Source organism: Zeus faber (assembly GCF_960531495.2).
Source record: "Zeus faber genome assembly, chromosome: 16".
NCBI lineage: Eukaryota > Metazoa > Chordata > Actinopteri > Zeiformes > Zeidae > Zeus > Zeus faber.
Genome location: NC_137202.1, coordinates 12,123,179 through 12,137,604, shown reverse-complemented (window position 1 = coordinate 12,137,604; position 14,426 = coordinate 12,123,179). Strand labels below are relative to the sequence as shown.

The 14,426-nt window shown below is 41.1% G+C and overlaps 1 protein-coding gene across 1 annotated transcript in view; it reads left to right on the top strand.

Moving 5' to 3' along the window:
* Window positions 1-12,879, top strand: part of atp6v1ba (ATPase, H+ transporting, lysosomal, V1 subunit B, member a) — a 34,578-nt gene extending 21,699 nt beyond the window's left edge. Inside the window, exons 7-14 of the mRNA XM_080016879.1 lie at window positions 2,293-2,394; window positions 4,231-4,328; window positions 4,508-4,631; window positions 6,785-6,935; window positions 8,621-8,703; window positions 9,000-9,104; window positions 9,428-9,557; window positions 11,836-12,879. Of these exons, the coding sequence (XP_079873005.1) occupies window positions 2,293-2,394; window positions 4,231-4,328; window positions 4,508-4,631; window positions 6,785-6,935; window positions 8,621-8,703; window positions 9,000-9,104; window positions 9,428-9,557; window positions 11,836-11,978 (936 nt within the window). The 3' untranslated portion in view covers window positions 11,979-12,879. The remainder of the gene's footprint in view (window positions 1-2,292; window positions 2,395-4,230; window positions 4,329-4,507; window positions 4,632-6,784; window positions 6,936-8,620; window positions 8,704-8,999; window positions 9,105-9,427; window positions 9,558-11,835) is intronic.
* Window positions 12,880-14,426: the final 1,547 nt, after the last annotated feature.

The following is a 14,426-nucleotide window of genomic DNA, read 5'->3' as shown; positions in this document are numbered from 1 at the left end:
CACACACACACACACACACACCCACCCACCCACCCTCCCATCTGTCTCCTCACTCCTTCAACCATTTATTCTACACTTCTCAAGGGCAAAATCTGAATGCTGTTATCTGCCTCAATGCCAGAACCATATTCTCACGTTCTCTGTACTGAAAATCCTATTGACCGTTGAAATGTGACATTAGACATTTGCATTTACTTTTGTTTGATCGTACAGGTTCTGGTATCAAACCATGAGAGAGCTAGAAGAAAGAATAATGAGGGACACACAATGCCGTAGCAAGACCAACATGGCTGAGATGGCAGCCATATTGATTAGAAAAATGGTTCTGATATAACATTAAGATGACCCAGTACATTTGGCTGTCAAAGCTTAAGGTGGTACAGCAAGGTCAATCGCACCCCCCCAAAGTTTTGCCTGGTATAAACACATCTGACCAATCAATAACCAATTTGACTTTACGCAACATTAAACAAGAAAATTTGCTTGATTGTTTTTGTGTCCCATTACACCGTCCTTTATGATGAAAAAGACAAAAAAAACCTTGAAGATAATGCATTTAAACATGTAAAGTAGGTTCAAAAGCGGCTGTGATACAACTTCAGCTTTTGTACCAAATGGTGGATCCCTCCATGTTTTCTAGTCTCTCTCAGAATTAAAGTACCCAAAGATTGCGATATTTCTTTTTTATTTAACGAAACTAGGACCAGATCGTCGTCTCTTGATGATGATGATGATGATGACTACATTTACATTTAATTAAGTACTACTTTTTTTTAGCTGTGAATTTTTTTTTTTTTCTTTAATGACCTTTGTACTTTGCGATTGGTGTGTCTATATTTATGCATGCCAAATTATTCACAATTTTGTGTCTTATTTATGTCATTCTTGGAGCGTTAAGTATGTGCTGTTTGTAAAATAAGCCCCTTTTCCACTTGCACTGAAAGCCTTAAATCTTCTGGCAATGTTCCGTGTTGGCGCCATGTGGGAATGGGAGCCGGTGTCGATGTTCCGTGAAAGTCGTTACCTAAATTTGCTAACTCTCGAAGTAGTATTTCCGTAGTAGTATTTTCCGGCAAATTGCTGGAACAGCTGTGAATGGCAGGATGTGGGAATGGAAGCAGTTACGTTTCTGTAAAGTAGGGGGTTTTTACGAATATTTATTTCATGCAAATATTTCAAAATTGATTTGCTTTTGGGAAGAAAAAAACAAAAACGAGCTTGACTGCAATGACAATAAACTGAAAGGCATCCAATTTCTATGGGGACAGGTCTTTATATTCTTCAATTTTATTCTTTCTCTTCTTAAAAATGCCACTCAGACCTCTAGACGTGTCTTAAAGAGTTAAGGGTGCAGTGTGATTGGGCACAATCGCTTCGCTTGCCCACCGGCTGCACCGCAGCACTGAGCCTGATTTTATTTTTTTTTTAATCCAGCAATGTTACGGATTCCATGTTAGGGAAGGGGCTATAAAATAAAAATCCTGTCAAAACCATTCTCCTTCTCGGGTTTAAGCAGGTGTGATGGAGAAAAAAAAAAAAAAAAAAAATTGGGGTCTTGGGTGGGTTGTAGGCACCGAATCCCATCCCCTTCCCACTGTAAGAGCAGCCAAAGTAAGTATGCCGTGTCCACCTAATGATGTCCATTCACTCGCCATGCCGCTGAGATGGTGTTTAAAAAAAAAAAAAAAAAGTGTGCGCCTCTTTTAATTAAGCAGATGTCATGGAGGTCATGGGCAGTCCTCTCTATGGTGCAGGTGTCTAAGCTCAGGGTGCAAGCAGAGGTCAGCCCCCAATCAGCAGACAGAGGCTGTTAAATCAAGTGATAAGCGTGAAAATTCCCCCGTCTGTTACGGATGAGTTGCAGAGTAAATGTTCAACTTATTTATACAATTTCACCCTCACACAGTACTAATCAAAGTGCTTAATTGTTCACTTTTGGCATCACAAACCAAACAAATAATTTGCTGGTTATAAAAAATATATAAAAAATGTTTATAATAAAAAGAAAAAGGGAAAAAAAAAGGCCTTGAATTTCCTTTTATTTTCTTCTTAAAAGTCCAATTTGCACACAGCTCAATTCAGAAAAGGGACGATACGGATATCATCCCTGAACGGCAGTAAACACTCCATGTTTTAATGCATTTTAGGATCCTAACCACAATTTCCTGATATGTCCATTAATAAGATCTTTAAAAAGTCTTAAACTTTCTCATGAGCCAAACATGTTTAAAACGTGTAAGCCAGTCTCAAGCATGTCGTCGTCTGACCCTCTTGTCTTTTGCCTCCGTTTAGATTGCAGCGCAGATCTGTCGCCAGGCCGGCTTGGTGCAGAAGTCCAAGGACGTGATGGACTACAGCGCCGAGAACTTTGCCATCGTCTTTGCAGCCATGGGGGTAGGTTATAAGGAGGAAAAAAAAAAAAAAAAACTTTATTTTTTTTCTCCTTTCTATCGCGTTGGTGTCACTAATCCAACCCTCTTAACCTTGATGTGACACTGCGCCTCCGCCACCATTTCTCATTCACCAGGTGACTTAACTCCTTGTTGCCGCTTGTTACTTCCGCATCTCTGAGCAGATCCCTCTGGCAGCGGCTCACTAATTCAGGGAGCCCTTTAACACTCAGTTCAGAGCGGCAGTATCAAATTCTCTTCCTCTCAGCTGCTCCTCTTGTCTATTCTAATGCCCAATTTTTACACATTAATGTTTAACACATGCACACACTTACCTCTGCTCTTGTTCCGGAACCATAATCCCCCACCCACACTTCCCTGCCAATTTGCACGTCATCGTGGTAAGACTAGCAGGGTAGTGTAAATCCACTCCATATTGGAATACCAGTTTGAATACGGATTTTGACAAGGCTCAATGGTTATAGATGTTAAAGGGGACCTATTATGGAAAACTCACCTTTTCAGTGCTTGTTCACACAAACTGTGAAATAAGACAACCCAGTCAGTTTTTTTTTTTTTTTTGTGAGTTGTCAGTTCAGAAAACATGTCCTGAAATGAGCCGTTCAGCTTTCCTGCCCTCATACAAGTCATTTCGGTAATATAAGTCACTTCAGTAGAATAAGGACTGGAGCTGGAGTGTGACCAGACCAACTAGCATCGACGCTAAGAGCTAAGCATGGAAACTGCTCTGTTGTTGGCTGCAGAGACCACCACAGAGCTTTTTAAAGAGGAATTAAGACTGTCCGTGACAAAACTGTGGACCAGGGAAATGTAAGTATTTGCTGTGTTTCTTTGTGTTTGTGAGTGTGTGTCGGCGGTGGGAGGTGGACTGCACTGAAGGCTGTGGTGCACGATCTGCTCAGCTTTTCTACATCCAAAATGTAGATGTATTTATTTTATTTTCCGATGTTACGATGATACCGTGATTGAAGCCCCGATGCCCGCTGCTCATAGCTCCGTGCTGCGGTGAAAGCCGGAAAAAACTTTTAAATTAGGCCTGGTAGATCTAATTTGAGTGGAGTTTCAGCAACTGGATTAGTTATTTCCTCACCACAGATTTGATCAGAAACAGATTTTAGTGAAATCAGTAAAAATGTACAGAGAAATACAACACAATCCGGAGTAAAGCTCATACCCGATGGCTTCACAGAACCTGGAACTTCTGCCCAAAACCCCATTGGCTCAGAACTTGGGGCCTCGGGACGGTTACACGATGGACACGTCAAGAGCCTGATGGATTTAGAGGCATGTTTAGAATGCATAATCTCAGTGGTATTTTCAGGAAAAAAAACTCCAGAAACATGTTTTGGGGACCTCAGATACCTATATTAATGACATTTCACAGCATATCATTGACATTTCACTGCATATATGTATAGAAGTATGTATGTAATGAATAAACATCTTGAATCTTTATTCTTAAGTTGTGTAAAAAGGAGAATAATAGGTCCTCTTTATAAAGGTTGTTCTTGAAAAGGACAATCTGATTATGAATGAATTCCTTTCGATAGCAGCGGGCAAGTGAAAGCACAGCATCTGAACAGCAGTCAAAGACGACTCAGAGTATTATGGTTTGAGACCGAAGAATAACTTTTGCCATGCTGACTATTTTGGGGGGCGTGTCCACACTGATGGTGCAGTGGTTTCTTTTGTTCCATGTAGGAGGTGGGCATAACGAAGGCATAACAAAGGCTTTTTTTGCAGGAATGCTTCATGGTCCTCCTCTGGTGCCTGACTATTCTTACCTGTATAGATTCTTTTTTTTTTCTTTTTTCCTCAGGTCAACATGGAGACTGCACGCTTTTTCAAGTCAGACTTTGAAGAAAACGGCTCCATGGACAACGTCTGCTTGTTCTTGAATCTGGCCAACGACCCAACGTAAGAGTCCGTAAACACTGGAAGAAATGTCAAACTATGCACAGTGATCCTAAATCTGTGCGTTTTACTGTTAGGAATCACGGACTTGGCCACATTTGATGATTGCGGTATAGGAAGCCTGTTCAATTATGTTTTTTTGCATCTGTTGAGGGAACTAACTTGTGTTCTCCACCAACCAGCATTGAGCGCATAATCACCCCGCGCCTGGCACTGACCACGGCTGAATACCTGGCCTACCAGTGTGAGAAACACGTCCTGGTCATCCTGACAGACATGAGCTCCTACGCTGAGGCTCTGAGAGAGGTAAAACTGAGAAGGCTTGCATTCTTTTTTGTTTTTTTAATTCAAGTCCACTATCGTGCTTGAACAAAACAATGAATAAAACAAACATGCTCACAAAACTGATCATATGAGACAAATGACTCCCAAAACCTTTTTTTTTTTTTTTTTTTTTTAAGATGACATCTGTTTCCCATAACATTCAAACCACTAAACATCACCGTCTAAATATATTAGCCCAGGGCAGAGACTCTGGAACCTTTTCTTCCTCAACCTAAAATAAATATTACAAAAAATTTCAGTAACACCATAAATAAAACAAGCAGCTACTCGTGGAAAGAAAACAATCAAAACATGTGAAACCATTATTATTGTTACATTTATTTAAATCACAATCTGAGTCGTTTTAATACTTGTTTAACAGAAGTTACACATGAAATGCCCATTATTAAACAGGATATTACCTACAGCATAAAGAGGATTTTTTTTTTTTTTTTTTTTAATATATTTTTGTTTTCTTCTCCATCATAAGGCATAAGAGAGCGTAAACTCTAGAGTCCTTTCCAGTCTATCTTTATTGTGCTGAGAGCAACTCAGTGCAGCTCAGCGGCGTTGAGAAAATGTGATGCATAATTAGCTTCCACATATGACACAGTGCCAGCGCCATATATCTGTTAAGGTGTTTGCAGACGGAGCAATAGACTCGGTAATGTCTAGTGTCCTTTGCTGAAAGAGTCCTTCAGCGTCTCAGGAAATACCTTAACTTCATTATTCTTCTCATCTCTCCTTTAAAGGCTGAGGGCTTTTTCACCTCGCCGCCCTGCTTTCATTTTCTGTTTGTGACGAGGTGTCAGGCTTTCTCGGCTCTCTCCTTTATGCCTCGGTAATTTCCTTCATGCCGCACGTTTCGCTTTCTAAATATGCCAGGTAGCACGAGGCAAGTTTTAAATGGTTCATGGGCACGTGAAAGAGCCGACCATAACCTTGGTGCGTATGTGCTGCGATGATAAAAAGTCACCTTAGACTCATTGGTGTTTTTGCGCCACTTCTAGGGAGGGCATTAACATTTAACTTTAACTTTAACTTCTGTTTCTATTCATGCGTTTGAAGGTTGAGTTTTGCATTGAATTTACAGCTCACAAGTGTTTGCTCTGATGCACCAACCTCTCGAGCCAAGGATGTGCTTTCTTTTGTCCCGCTCTGAATTCACCGGACTCATGTGTTTTTGTCTTTTTTTTTTCATGCATATTGGAAATAGAAGCAATTCTAACTTGTTACAGGCTGTACCCGACTTAGAGTTTTGTCAGTCGACTCGGTTTTATATTGGCTGAATATTGGACTAATCGGTGGTGTTATTGTAGATGTAGGTAGTTTTATTTTAGGTCTGCGTACGGAACATAACTGTGCGTAACGGGGACACTTTCTCCGTGAACCTCTCCCCGGTCGCCCCCTCTCCATGCGTTCTACGCAGAAAATAATCTTAGAGTCTACGAGTCCTGCCCCGTTCCTCCGTCGCCCCGTCCCCACACGGTTTATGTTGTTTTATTTGGAGCTCGACTGCTCAGCTTCGCTGCTCGACTTGAAGAATCTCAGTGGAACCGATGATTCCACTCGTCGACTTTCAGGGGGCCAGCCCTAAACATGTTTGTGTTTTTTGCCTCCTCTGTAAAACATTGATGCAGTTTTAACAATTTTTGTTCACATCATCATTTATCAGACGCTTTTGTCTAAAGTGATTTGCAATTATTCATACGCCGATGGACGCAGCTATCTGGACGCAGCTATCAGGAGCAATTACTGTAGTTGTTAAGTGTCTTGCTCAAGGACACTACAGCATGCTAACAGGAGGAGCTGTGGATTTAACCAGCAACCTTCGGAGTACTAGACAGACCCACTCTACCTCCTGAGCAACCTCTTCTGCCCCACTTAAACTCATTCCATATCCCTTCTTGACTCTCCAACGTAATTTATTTTTTCTCGTAAGATAGTTTTCATCTTAGACCGGTAAGGTGTGGGGTAATTGACAGACTTTGGTTGCAATTCAAAATCCTGTATTCTTTTCAAGACTGTTTTGAAAAGATCTCTGCTCCAACCCTGCAAACTTTACCTTGCAAAAGACTTGAGTGTTCCTTTTCTTCTGCCGCCCCTCCACCACCACCCATTTTTCCAAAAAATAGGTGTCAGCTGCCAGAGAGGAGGTGCCGGGACGCCGTGGCTTCCCTGGATACATGTACACTGATTTGGCCACCATCTATGAGCGTGCCGGGCGAGTGGAGGGCAGGAACGGCTCCATTACCCAGATCCCCATCCTCACCATGCCCAACGATGGTCAGTGCATCCATGCATGCGTTTCACAGGTGTCATCATAAGAAGTTTGGCTTATGGCCAGTTCAAACTCTGTGATTCTGGCCTGATTTCCCACTCGCGCACAGTTTATCGGAGCTCGCCGACCGATGCCCCAGATCGCAGTCCAATTGGAGCTCGCACCGATGAGCGACTATCACCGTTGTGTCAACTGTTAAAGACGTGATCTGAGAGCTCACCAACGCCTCGCAGACATCCGAGAAATATTAAAGGAGGCTAAATATCTTGTCCTGTCGGCGAGCCGTGCAATGAGCTTCAGCCAATGAGAGCAGGCACGGGGTGAGGCAGAGGGGAGTAGTCGAGAAGGAGAGATGGAAGTGGACTGGAGCAGCAGCCAGAAATACAAGCAGCATGAGAACTGCCACATGGCTACAAGATATTTTATAAAGAAACAGCGATCAACATTTTTCACCTTTTTCTGACATTTTATGGACCAAACAACGAATCCATTAATAATAATAATAATAATAATAATAATAATAATAATAATAATATATAATTTTTTTTGATATATATATTTTTATTCTTTGTTATTATAACTAATCAAAAAACTTGGACTGCTCGTTTCTTGCCGACGTCCATTTTGGAAGAAAATAAATCCTGTCCCATGCCCGGTATTGCATCATTTTTCTGTCACTTCTCGCGTGTGGTTTCATAACAAAACGTTTGGAGACCCAACGATTCCTCCCGGTGAAAGATCTTTTAATGTGCGAATGCCTGTTGCCGACCAGTCATGTAGCGTGCAAGACTCCTGATCGCAAGACAGAAAGTTGTGTAGTGTGTCCGTGACATCAGGGCGCTCTCATGCCTGTGGTTCAGTTGTTCTGAATCGCCCCTGGTTTCTCTTTGCGTTCACAGGCAACATTATACAACGGACCAAAGCTTGTAAACAAACTCTGCACACTATTAAACTGTTCTCTCATTGGGTCCGATTGTCTGACGGTTGAAAGACCTTTCCCGATGTAAACGGCGTATATCATTGGTCAATGTTTTTGTAGCCATTCTTTGGGTTGTATATCATTGTTTTTTGTATTGTTTTTTTTCTCTCTAATAAGGAGAGTCACATGATGCATTGCGCGAGCGAGTTGTTCCGCTTGATAGAGTTGTGCCTTCTCTCACTGCAAGCGACCCGGCCCGGAGTACGTTTGGGAACCAAGTGTGATTGCTGTCTTCTCATGGTCAAACAAGCTGATCTCGGGGAGAAAGCACTCCAGTTTCCGACTCGACTGCTCCAAACGAGTTTGTAAGCGCCCTTAGCTGTCTGCATATCGGTAATAGCCATACCAGAGCACCTCTCTTTTCACAAAGTGAGGCCACACCGTCTCCTCTTACAGACTCATGGAGACAGACTCGAACACTGCCTGCTCACATATGCAGTGTTGCGTCCGTTTAAATGGAACCCTGGTGCATTTGCCTCCTCGGTGGGCTTCGTCTGGGCAGGCGTGAACGAAATAATCGCACTCGGGGTGCGCACCAAAATAACCAATAAATGAAATCTTTGGCGTGAACATTTCCAGCCTTGCGCCCCCCCCCCCAGGTCTGTGTCGCAGTGTGAAACCAAATCTGACCAAATAGAAAACAAACCAAAAGTATAAATGTGTGACAAAGATACTACAATGTGTTGAACTTAGTCATCTTTGTTTTAACAGACATCACTCATCCCATTCCCGATCTCACTGGATACATCACTGAGGGACAGGTGTACGTGGACAGACAGCTCCACAACAGACAGGTATTGTCCATAAAAGCCCTTTTCTTTTGTTATTTATTTTTTTTTTTTTAATTTTTTATTTTTTTACTCTGGGCCAGAAACTGATTGGCTTTCACTCAACGTGGAAGAACACGTTGAGCCAAAACCCCCTCGCCATGCCTCCTACAAGACTGATTAGCTTCAGTACATTATTTTCAACCCTTTTAAACGCTACACTTATGGATATCGGTTATGCGTTCCGCAATTCTGCACTTTGCTTATAGAGCTGACTGGGTGTGGTTTACCCGTAGTTGAATCATGTGCTACCTTCCTTCCAGATCTACCCCCCGATCAACGTGCTGCCCTCCCTGTCCCGTCTGATGAAATCTGCCATCGGCGAGGGCATGACCAGGAAAGACCACGCTGATGTCTCCAACCAGCTGGTAACATTGGGAACGTTGTTATTTTTTCTTTCATCTTGGCTTTTTCATTTTATTTATTTATTCTGTTTTTTCCTTTTTTTTATGAACCTACTGTATATTCATGATCAACCAGTAGACTACTTTAATTCATATTGTCAAAAGCTGAGTAATCATCAAACCTTGTAGCTTTTTTTCTTTTTATTATTATTTTCGTTTTGGACTAAGCAGGGACGGTTTTGTTGTATTGTACTTGTGTCCTTGCGAACCACTGCATCTTATTTTACAGGCCTCCTTTTGTGGTGTACCCTAGTGTGGTTTACCGTGTTTTCCTCCAATCTCCCCAGTACGCCTGCTACGCCATCGGTAAGGACGTGCAGGCCATGAAGGCCGTGGTTGGAGAGGAGGCCCTCACCCCGGATGACCTGCTCTATCTCGAGTTCCTGCAGAAGTTTGAGAAGAACTTCATTGCTCAGGGTGAGAGGACATAAACAACCTGAAAGGCGGCTCTTGAGCACGAGGCGTATGAAAGTAGCGAACCTTGTGAATCCGCGGTAATCCGGCGGTTTAAAACGGAGGGTTGTGCCAAGGATAATGCCACGTGCTATTCACAGGACACGCGGGATTTTTGTAGCCAAACAGGAAATACGAGGGCCGCGGTATACTTTTTTTTTACTTTATGTCGAGGCGTTGGCTGTCAATAGTTCTAGGTCATTGACACGCACTCGATCTGTTTGACTTCTCTCCTCTTGTCTCCTCGTGCAGAGATTGTGAGATTTGCTTTCCATCAGCCATCAAAGTGCCCTTCTAGTCAGCCGATAATGTGCGCCAACAGTGCTTTCCTGAGAAGTGCTGACCTTGGAGTTATTGTTTAACTAGCAGTACTACCACATATGTGTTACCGTCTGTGACTGACTTAATATTCCTTTGGAGATTGATTTTTGCTATGTTTGTCCCTGAGGAAATATGCTGCTCTGTTAGCACCTCTTTCTTGCTTTAGAATAGCAGGTTATTAAGTGGATGAACCTTAAATGGGTATATTTCTTAAATGAAATGCACTGAATACTGCCGCGGGCATTATTTGATTGAGACAATGTCCTAGATAGATACATTCAGATCAGGGCGTCTTTACTTTCGAGGTTGTTGACTTCCTCACAGGGGGGGAACAAAACTCGCCAGACATGGAGCTAAAGCTAGTGGAAATGGACCAATACTAGTATTAAATATCACCAAGACCGAAACCAGGCTGAGAGTAGGGATCTGCATCAGAAAGAATCGCTTCTTAGTACCGGCAGCCATATCCAACATGTTGGATATGTAAGAAATTTGACCGATTTGCTGCTGTATTATTTATTTTTTATTTATTTTTTTGTCACGGAGGGTTATGTCTGTTTCAACGGTGTGACTGAGTTGCTTGATTACTTTTTTTTTTTTTTTTTTTTTATTTTTTTTTTATATATTATTAAAACGCTCTTGTCTAAATGAACAGCACTAGTTGTGGGACTAGTGTCTACTACTGGTGCTCCAACAGGGATCAGTCTTCAATAGTGTTCAAGGCACTCAGTCACAAGCATTATGGGAAGAAACATTATGCTTGTTGGTCTTCCCATTGTGATTGATTTGCTCTCTCGCCGATCAGGTTGACACACAAACACGTGGTTATCAATGAAGTTCAATAGAGCATAGTTGCTGGGCTGGACGCTGATGAAAGTAACATGTCGGCCACCAACTAATTTGATCTTCTGATGTTTTAGCGCAACTTATTCAAAGGCTTCTGAGATGTGAATCCACTTGATTGCTATGGAATTGTAATAGGTTTAATGTTCAGTTGTAGTACTTGTGTTTGATGGGGTGGTTCATGCTTATTCCTGTGTCTCATATGACATTGGCGTTGGTGTCTCTAATAGGGACGGAGACATCGTCCCTGGCGAGCGCTATCCACCGCTCCTCCTGCGAGCACCTATCTATGCACTATAAATACTAAGACCAAGAGACACATCTTTCTTTGTCACGACCCTTCATCATTCATCGTCACAGAATCACTCGTGGGATTTTCTGTCTGACCTTGGCCATTGTTACTGTGTCACAGAAGCTACACAGTCAAAAGCCCCTTTTTATCTGTGATAAACCACGATGATCAGATCCCATTAGGCCTTATGAGACCACGTGCAATGTACCAACATTGTTATAATAACACTAGTATAACACTGTGTGCACTCATCATTTAGTAAGTACATAGTCATAATCATTTATACTATTTATATCCATACCAATAATTTATCCTGTGCATAGAATCGCACCTTGTATATTCTGTATAATTTTTTTTAATTTGCCTATTCTGAATGTCTTCTGAATTTTTGGCTATTTCTGTGTATTGACTTTTTTTTTTTTTTTTACTATAATTTTTTATGATAAGCCTTTTTTGTGCAGATTCTCTGTAAAGAGAGCTCCAATCCTCCCGACAAAGATAAATTCCTTGCATGTGGAAAATTTACTCGGTGGAACAAACGGATTCTGACAATGGATTGGACGCGTCAAACAAAACCATCAAACTCAACAGGGTGTTCTATCACATTAGGTGCTTTGTCGAGGTTTGACACGGCAAAGTAGATCTACCCCAGTATACGTGGCACTAGCCCCCAAGATACAGTTTTACATCTGTCTGCCATAAATGATATTATAACGTGGACTTGGAATTTCACTGTAGTGTTTTTTGCACCTTAATCACCCGTTTCGCTGACCCCTTCCCTCCCAGGCCCATATGACAACAGGACGGTGTACGAGACTCTGGACATCGGCTGGCAACTGTTGCGAATCTTCCCCAAAGAGATGCTGAAGAGGATCCCCCAGAGCACCCTGGCTGAGTTCTACCCCAGGGAGTCCGCCGCCCGCCACTGAGGACTCCAAGGGAAACCCTGTTTGTTACCCACCCCCGCTTCGCTCTCTGGTCCCGGACCTCGGAAAACCAGTGACCAGTTTTTTTTGTTTTTTTTTGTCTGACCCACATTTCACCATTATCTCCTTCATCGGTACCTCCTGTTTTTTTGTTTTTTTTCTCTCCAACTCCGATGTCCTCCCATCTCCCTGCATCCTTCCCCTAATGATAGAAAAAGGGCAATAATCTCAGTTGAATAGTCTCCTCCCTTACTGTAGATGTAGTGTGGTATCCATGTTTGGAGATCTTGTATGGAAAATGTCTGTGAGTATAATATCCACACTTTATTACAAAAAGTAAACTTACCCTAAAAAAATCACCAATACATGCTATTTATTGGGGTATATTACTGCTGTATTATGTTTTTGTTGTTTTGCAAGGTGTTTGTCCCAAGCAAAAATTAAATCATAATGAATTGGGTTTACTGCACCGTTCTCGCTGCAGTTTACTTTAAATTGTCCATTATTACTTTAGATGAAGTCGTTAACCTCAGACTGTTCTGCAAAGACCTGGGATAAAGGAGTACGAACGATCTGATCTTGGAAATTGAAGATTTATTGCAAGTAGAGGGTGACGCTATACAGCTGACGGCGGACAAACTTGTTCCGCTTTTGACATAAATGTCCGCGTTGACTTACGTTTGTGTATTTTGTCAGACATCCTCTTATCCCCCGCTGCCTCCCACAATTACTCTGATGATGATACGTTGGATGTTTACAGAATATTTTGTTGTTCGAATAAAAGGTGTTGTAAAAACGAGTATATATGATAAACATTCCCCTTTGTGTTTAAAGAAATCAATTCTATGTTGCGTGATGTTTATTGGTGTGTTTATGTCCATGAATAAATTAAATGCTACTCCAATTGCTTTTGTGTCATTGCACACACATTAACACCCATACGAAGTGAAATGTTTCTTGATTTGTTTCACCTTTTGTGCTAGGGATATTGGGGATAACCCTGGTTGATATACTTGCTACTCCTTGGGACTATATTCATATTTGTATTGCTACTTGGGGTCATTCACAAAATACAGTATTCAACTTGAGGGAAAACCTTTTATTTGAAAATGATTACATAATTATATATATATTTTAAAATTATAATTATAAAAATTTTGCTTCGAACGCCAAATATTGACATTTTTGTTTTCGTAAGGAACTTACAAGTAGTTTTTGAGAGTGCTAGCACACTGACTGGTTATGAAACGATACAGGCGCTACACCTGCTCAGGTGGGTCAGACTTGCACTTCCGGTTTCTCCTCCACGTGTGAACGGCTTTATTAGCGTTAAATTACCGTTATAACAACGGCGGCGGAACAGACAAGAGGCTGTAGGAGAAACCGCTCCAACCAGGGCAGGTTCAGTCCGAAACAACACATTTAATCCGTCCCCTTCGTTTTATCTTGCTTTTTATTTATTTTTTTTTCGAAAATCCTAATTTGCGCTCTGGAAATGTCTGGTGGAGACACCTGACTTAAGCAATGACATAAAAAGCATTAAAAGTCCGTAGATATTTGTTGGGGGTTTTAACCGTATTGTCAGACGTAGAGTGTGTCCGTGTCGTGCACAGTTTAAAAGGACGAAGTCCGCCCGTGTGAACGTGGACCACGCCGGACCAGCGCGTTTAATCATCCCTTCTCTGCTAAAAGGCTAATTCTAACTTCATTGACTTGAACTGTGGCTTGATATTTTCGAGCAATTGTGGTTTAGACTTGGTATTTCAAGTTGAAATACTAAGTTTAAAAAGTGAAATACATATATATATATATATATATATGTGTGTGTGTGTGTATATGTGTGGGGGGATATCAGCCTCAAAACATACATTTTAAACAACATTTACATTTTAACACATTGAAAATTGATTCATTAGTATTATCTAACCCCCCCCCCCCCCCCCCAAATAATTAAGATATAAAATTAAAAAAAACATTATTATTACCATCATTATGACGATGATAATGATGTTGTTATTAATGACAATACAGGATTATTATGATTCTGGTTATAACAATAATAATAATAATAATAATTATAATTATAAAAATGAATAATAATAATGATGGTAATAATGATAGTAATAATAACAATAATAATAAATACAATAAAAGCATTTAATAGCACTAATATGTAGTTTGTATATAATACATTTTTATTCATTTAAAATGTCTTTAAAATGTGTTTTTTAACCAGTTTTTCCACATAACAATCACAAGGCCTTGCGCTTCCATTGAAGCTACACCCCAGTCGTCTGAAACATACACCGCCTGTTATTGCCATTTTCCACATCCGCACATTAGTCATTTTTGACGGATCTTTAACACTGGGAACAAGTCACTCACTAGATGAGAAATCATCACATGTTAAAGAAGTTTGTTCTATTTTAAGCAGCTCCGTGGTGAACATGT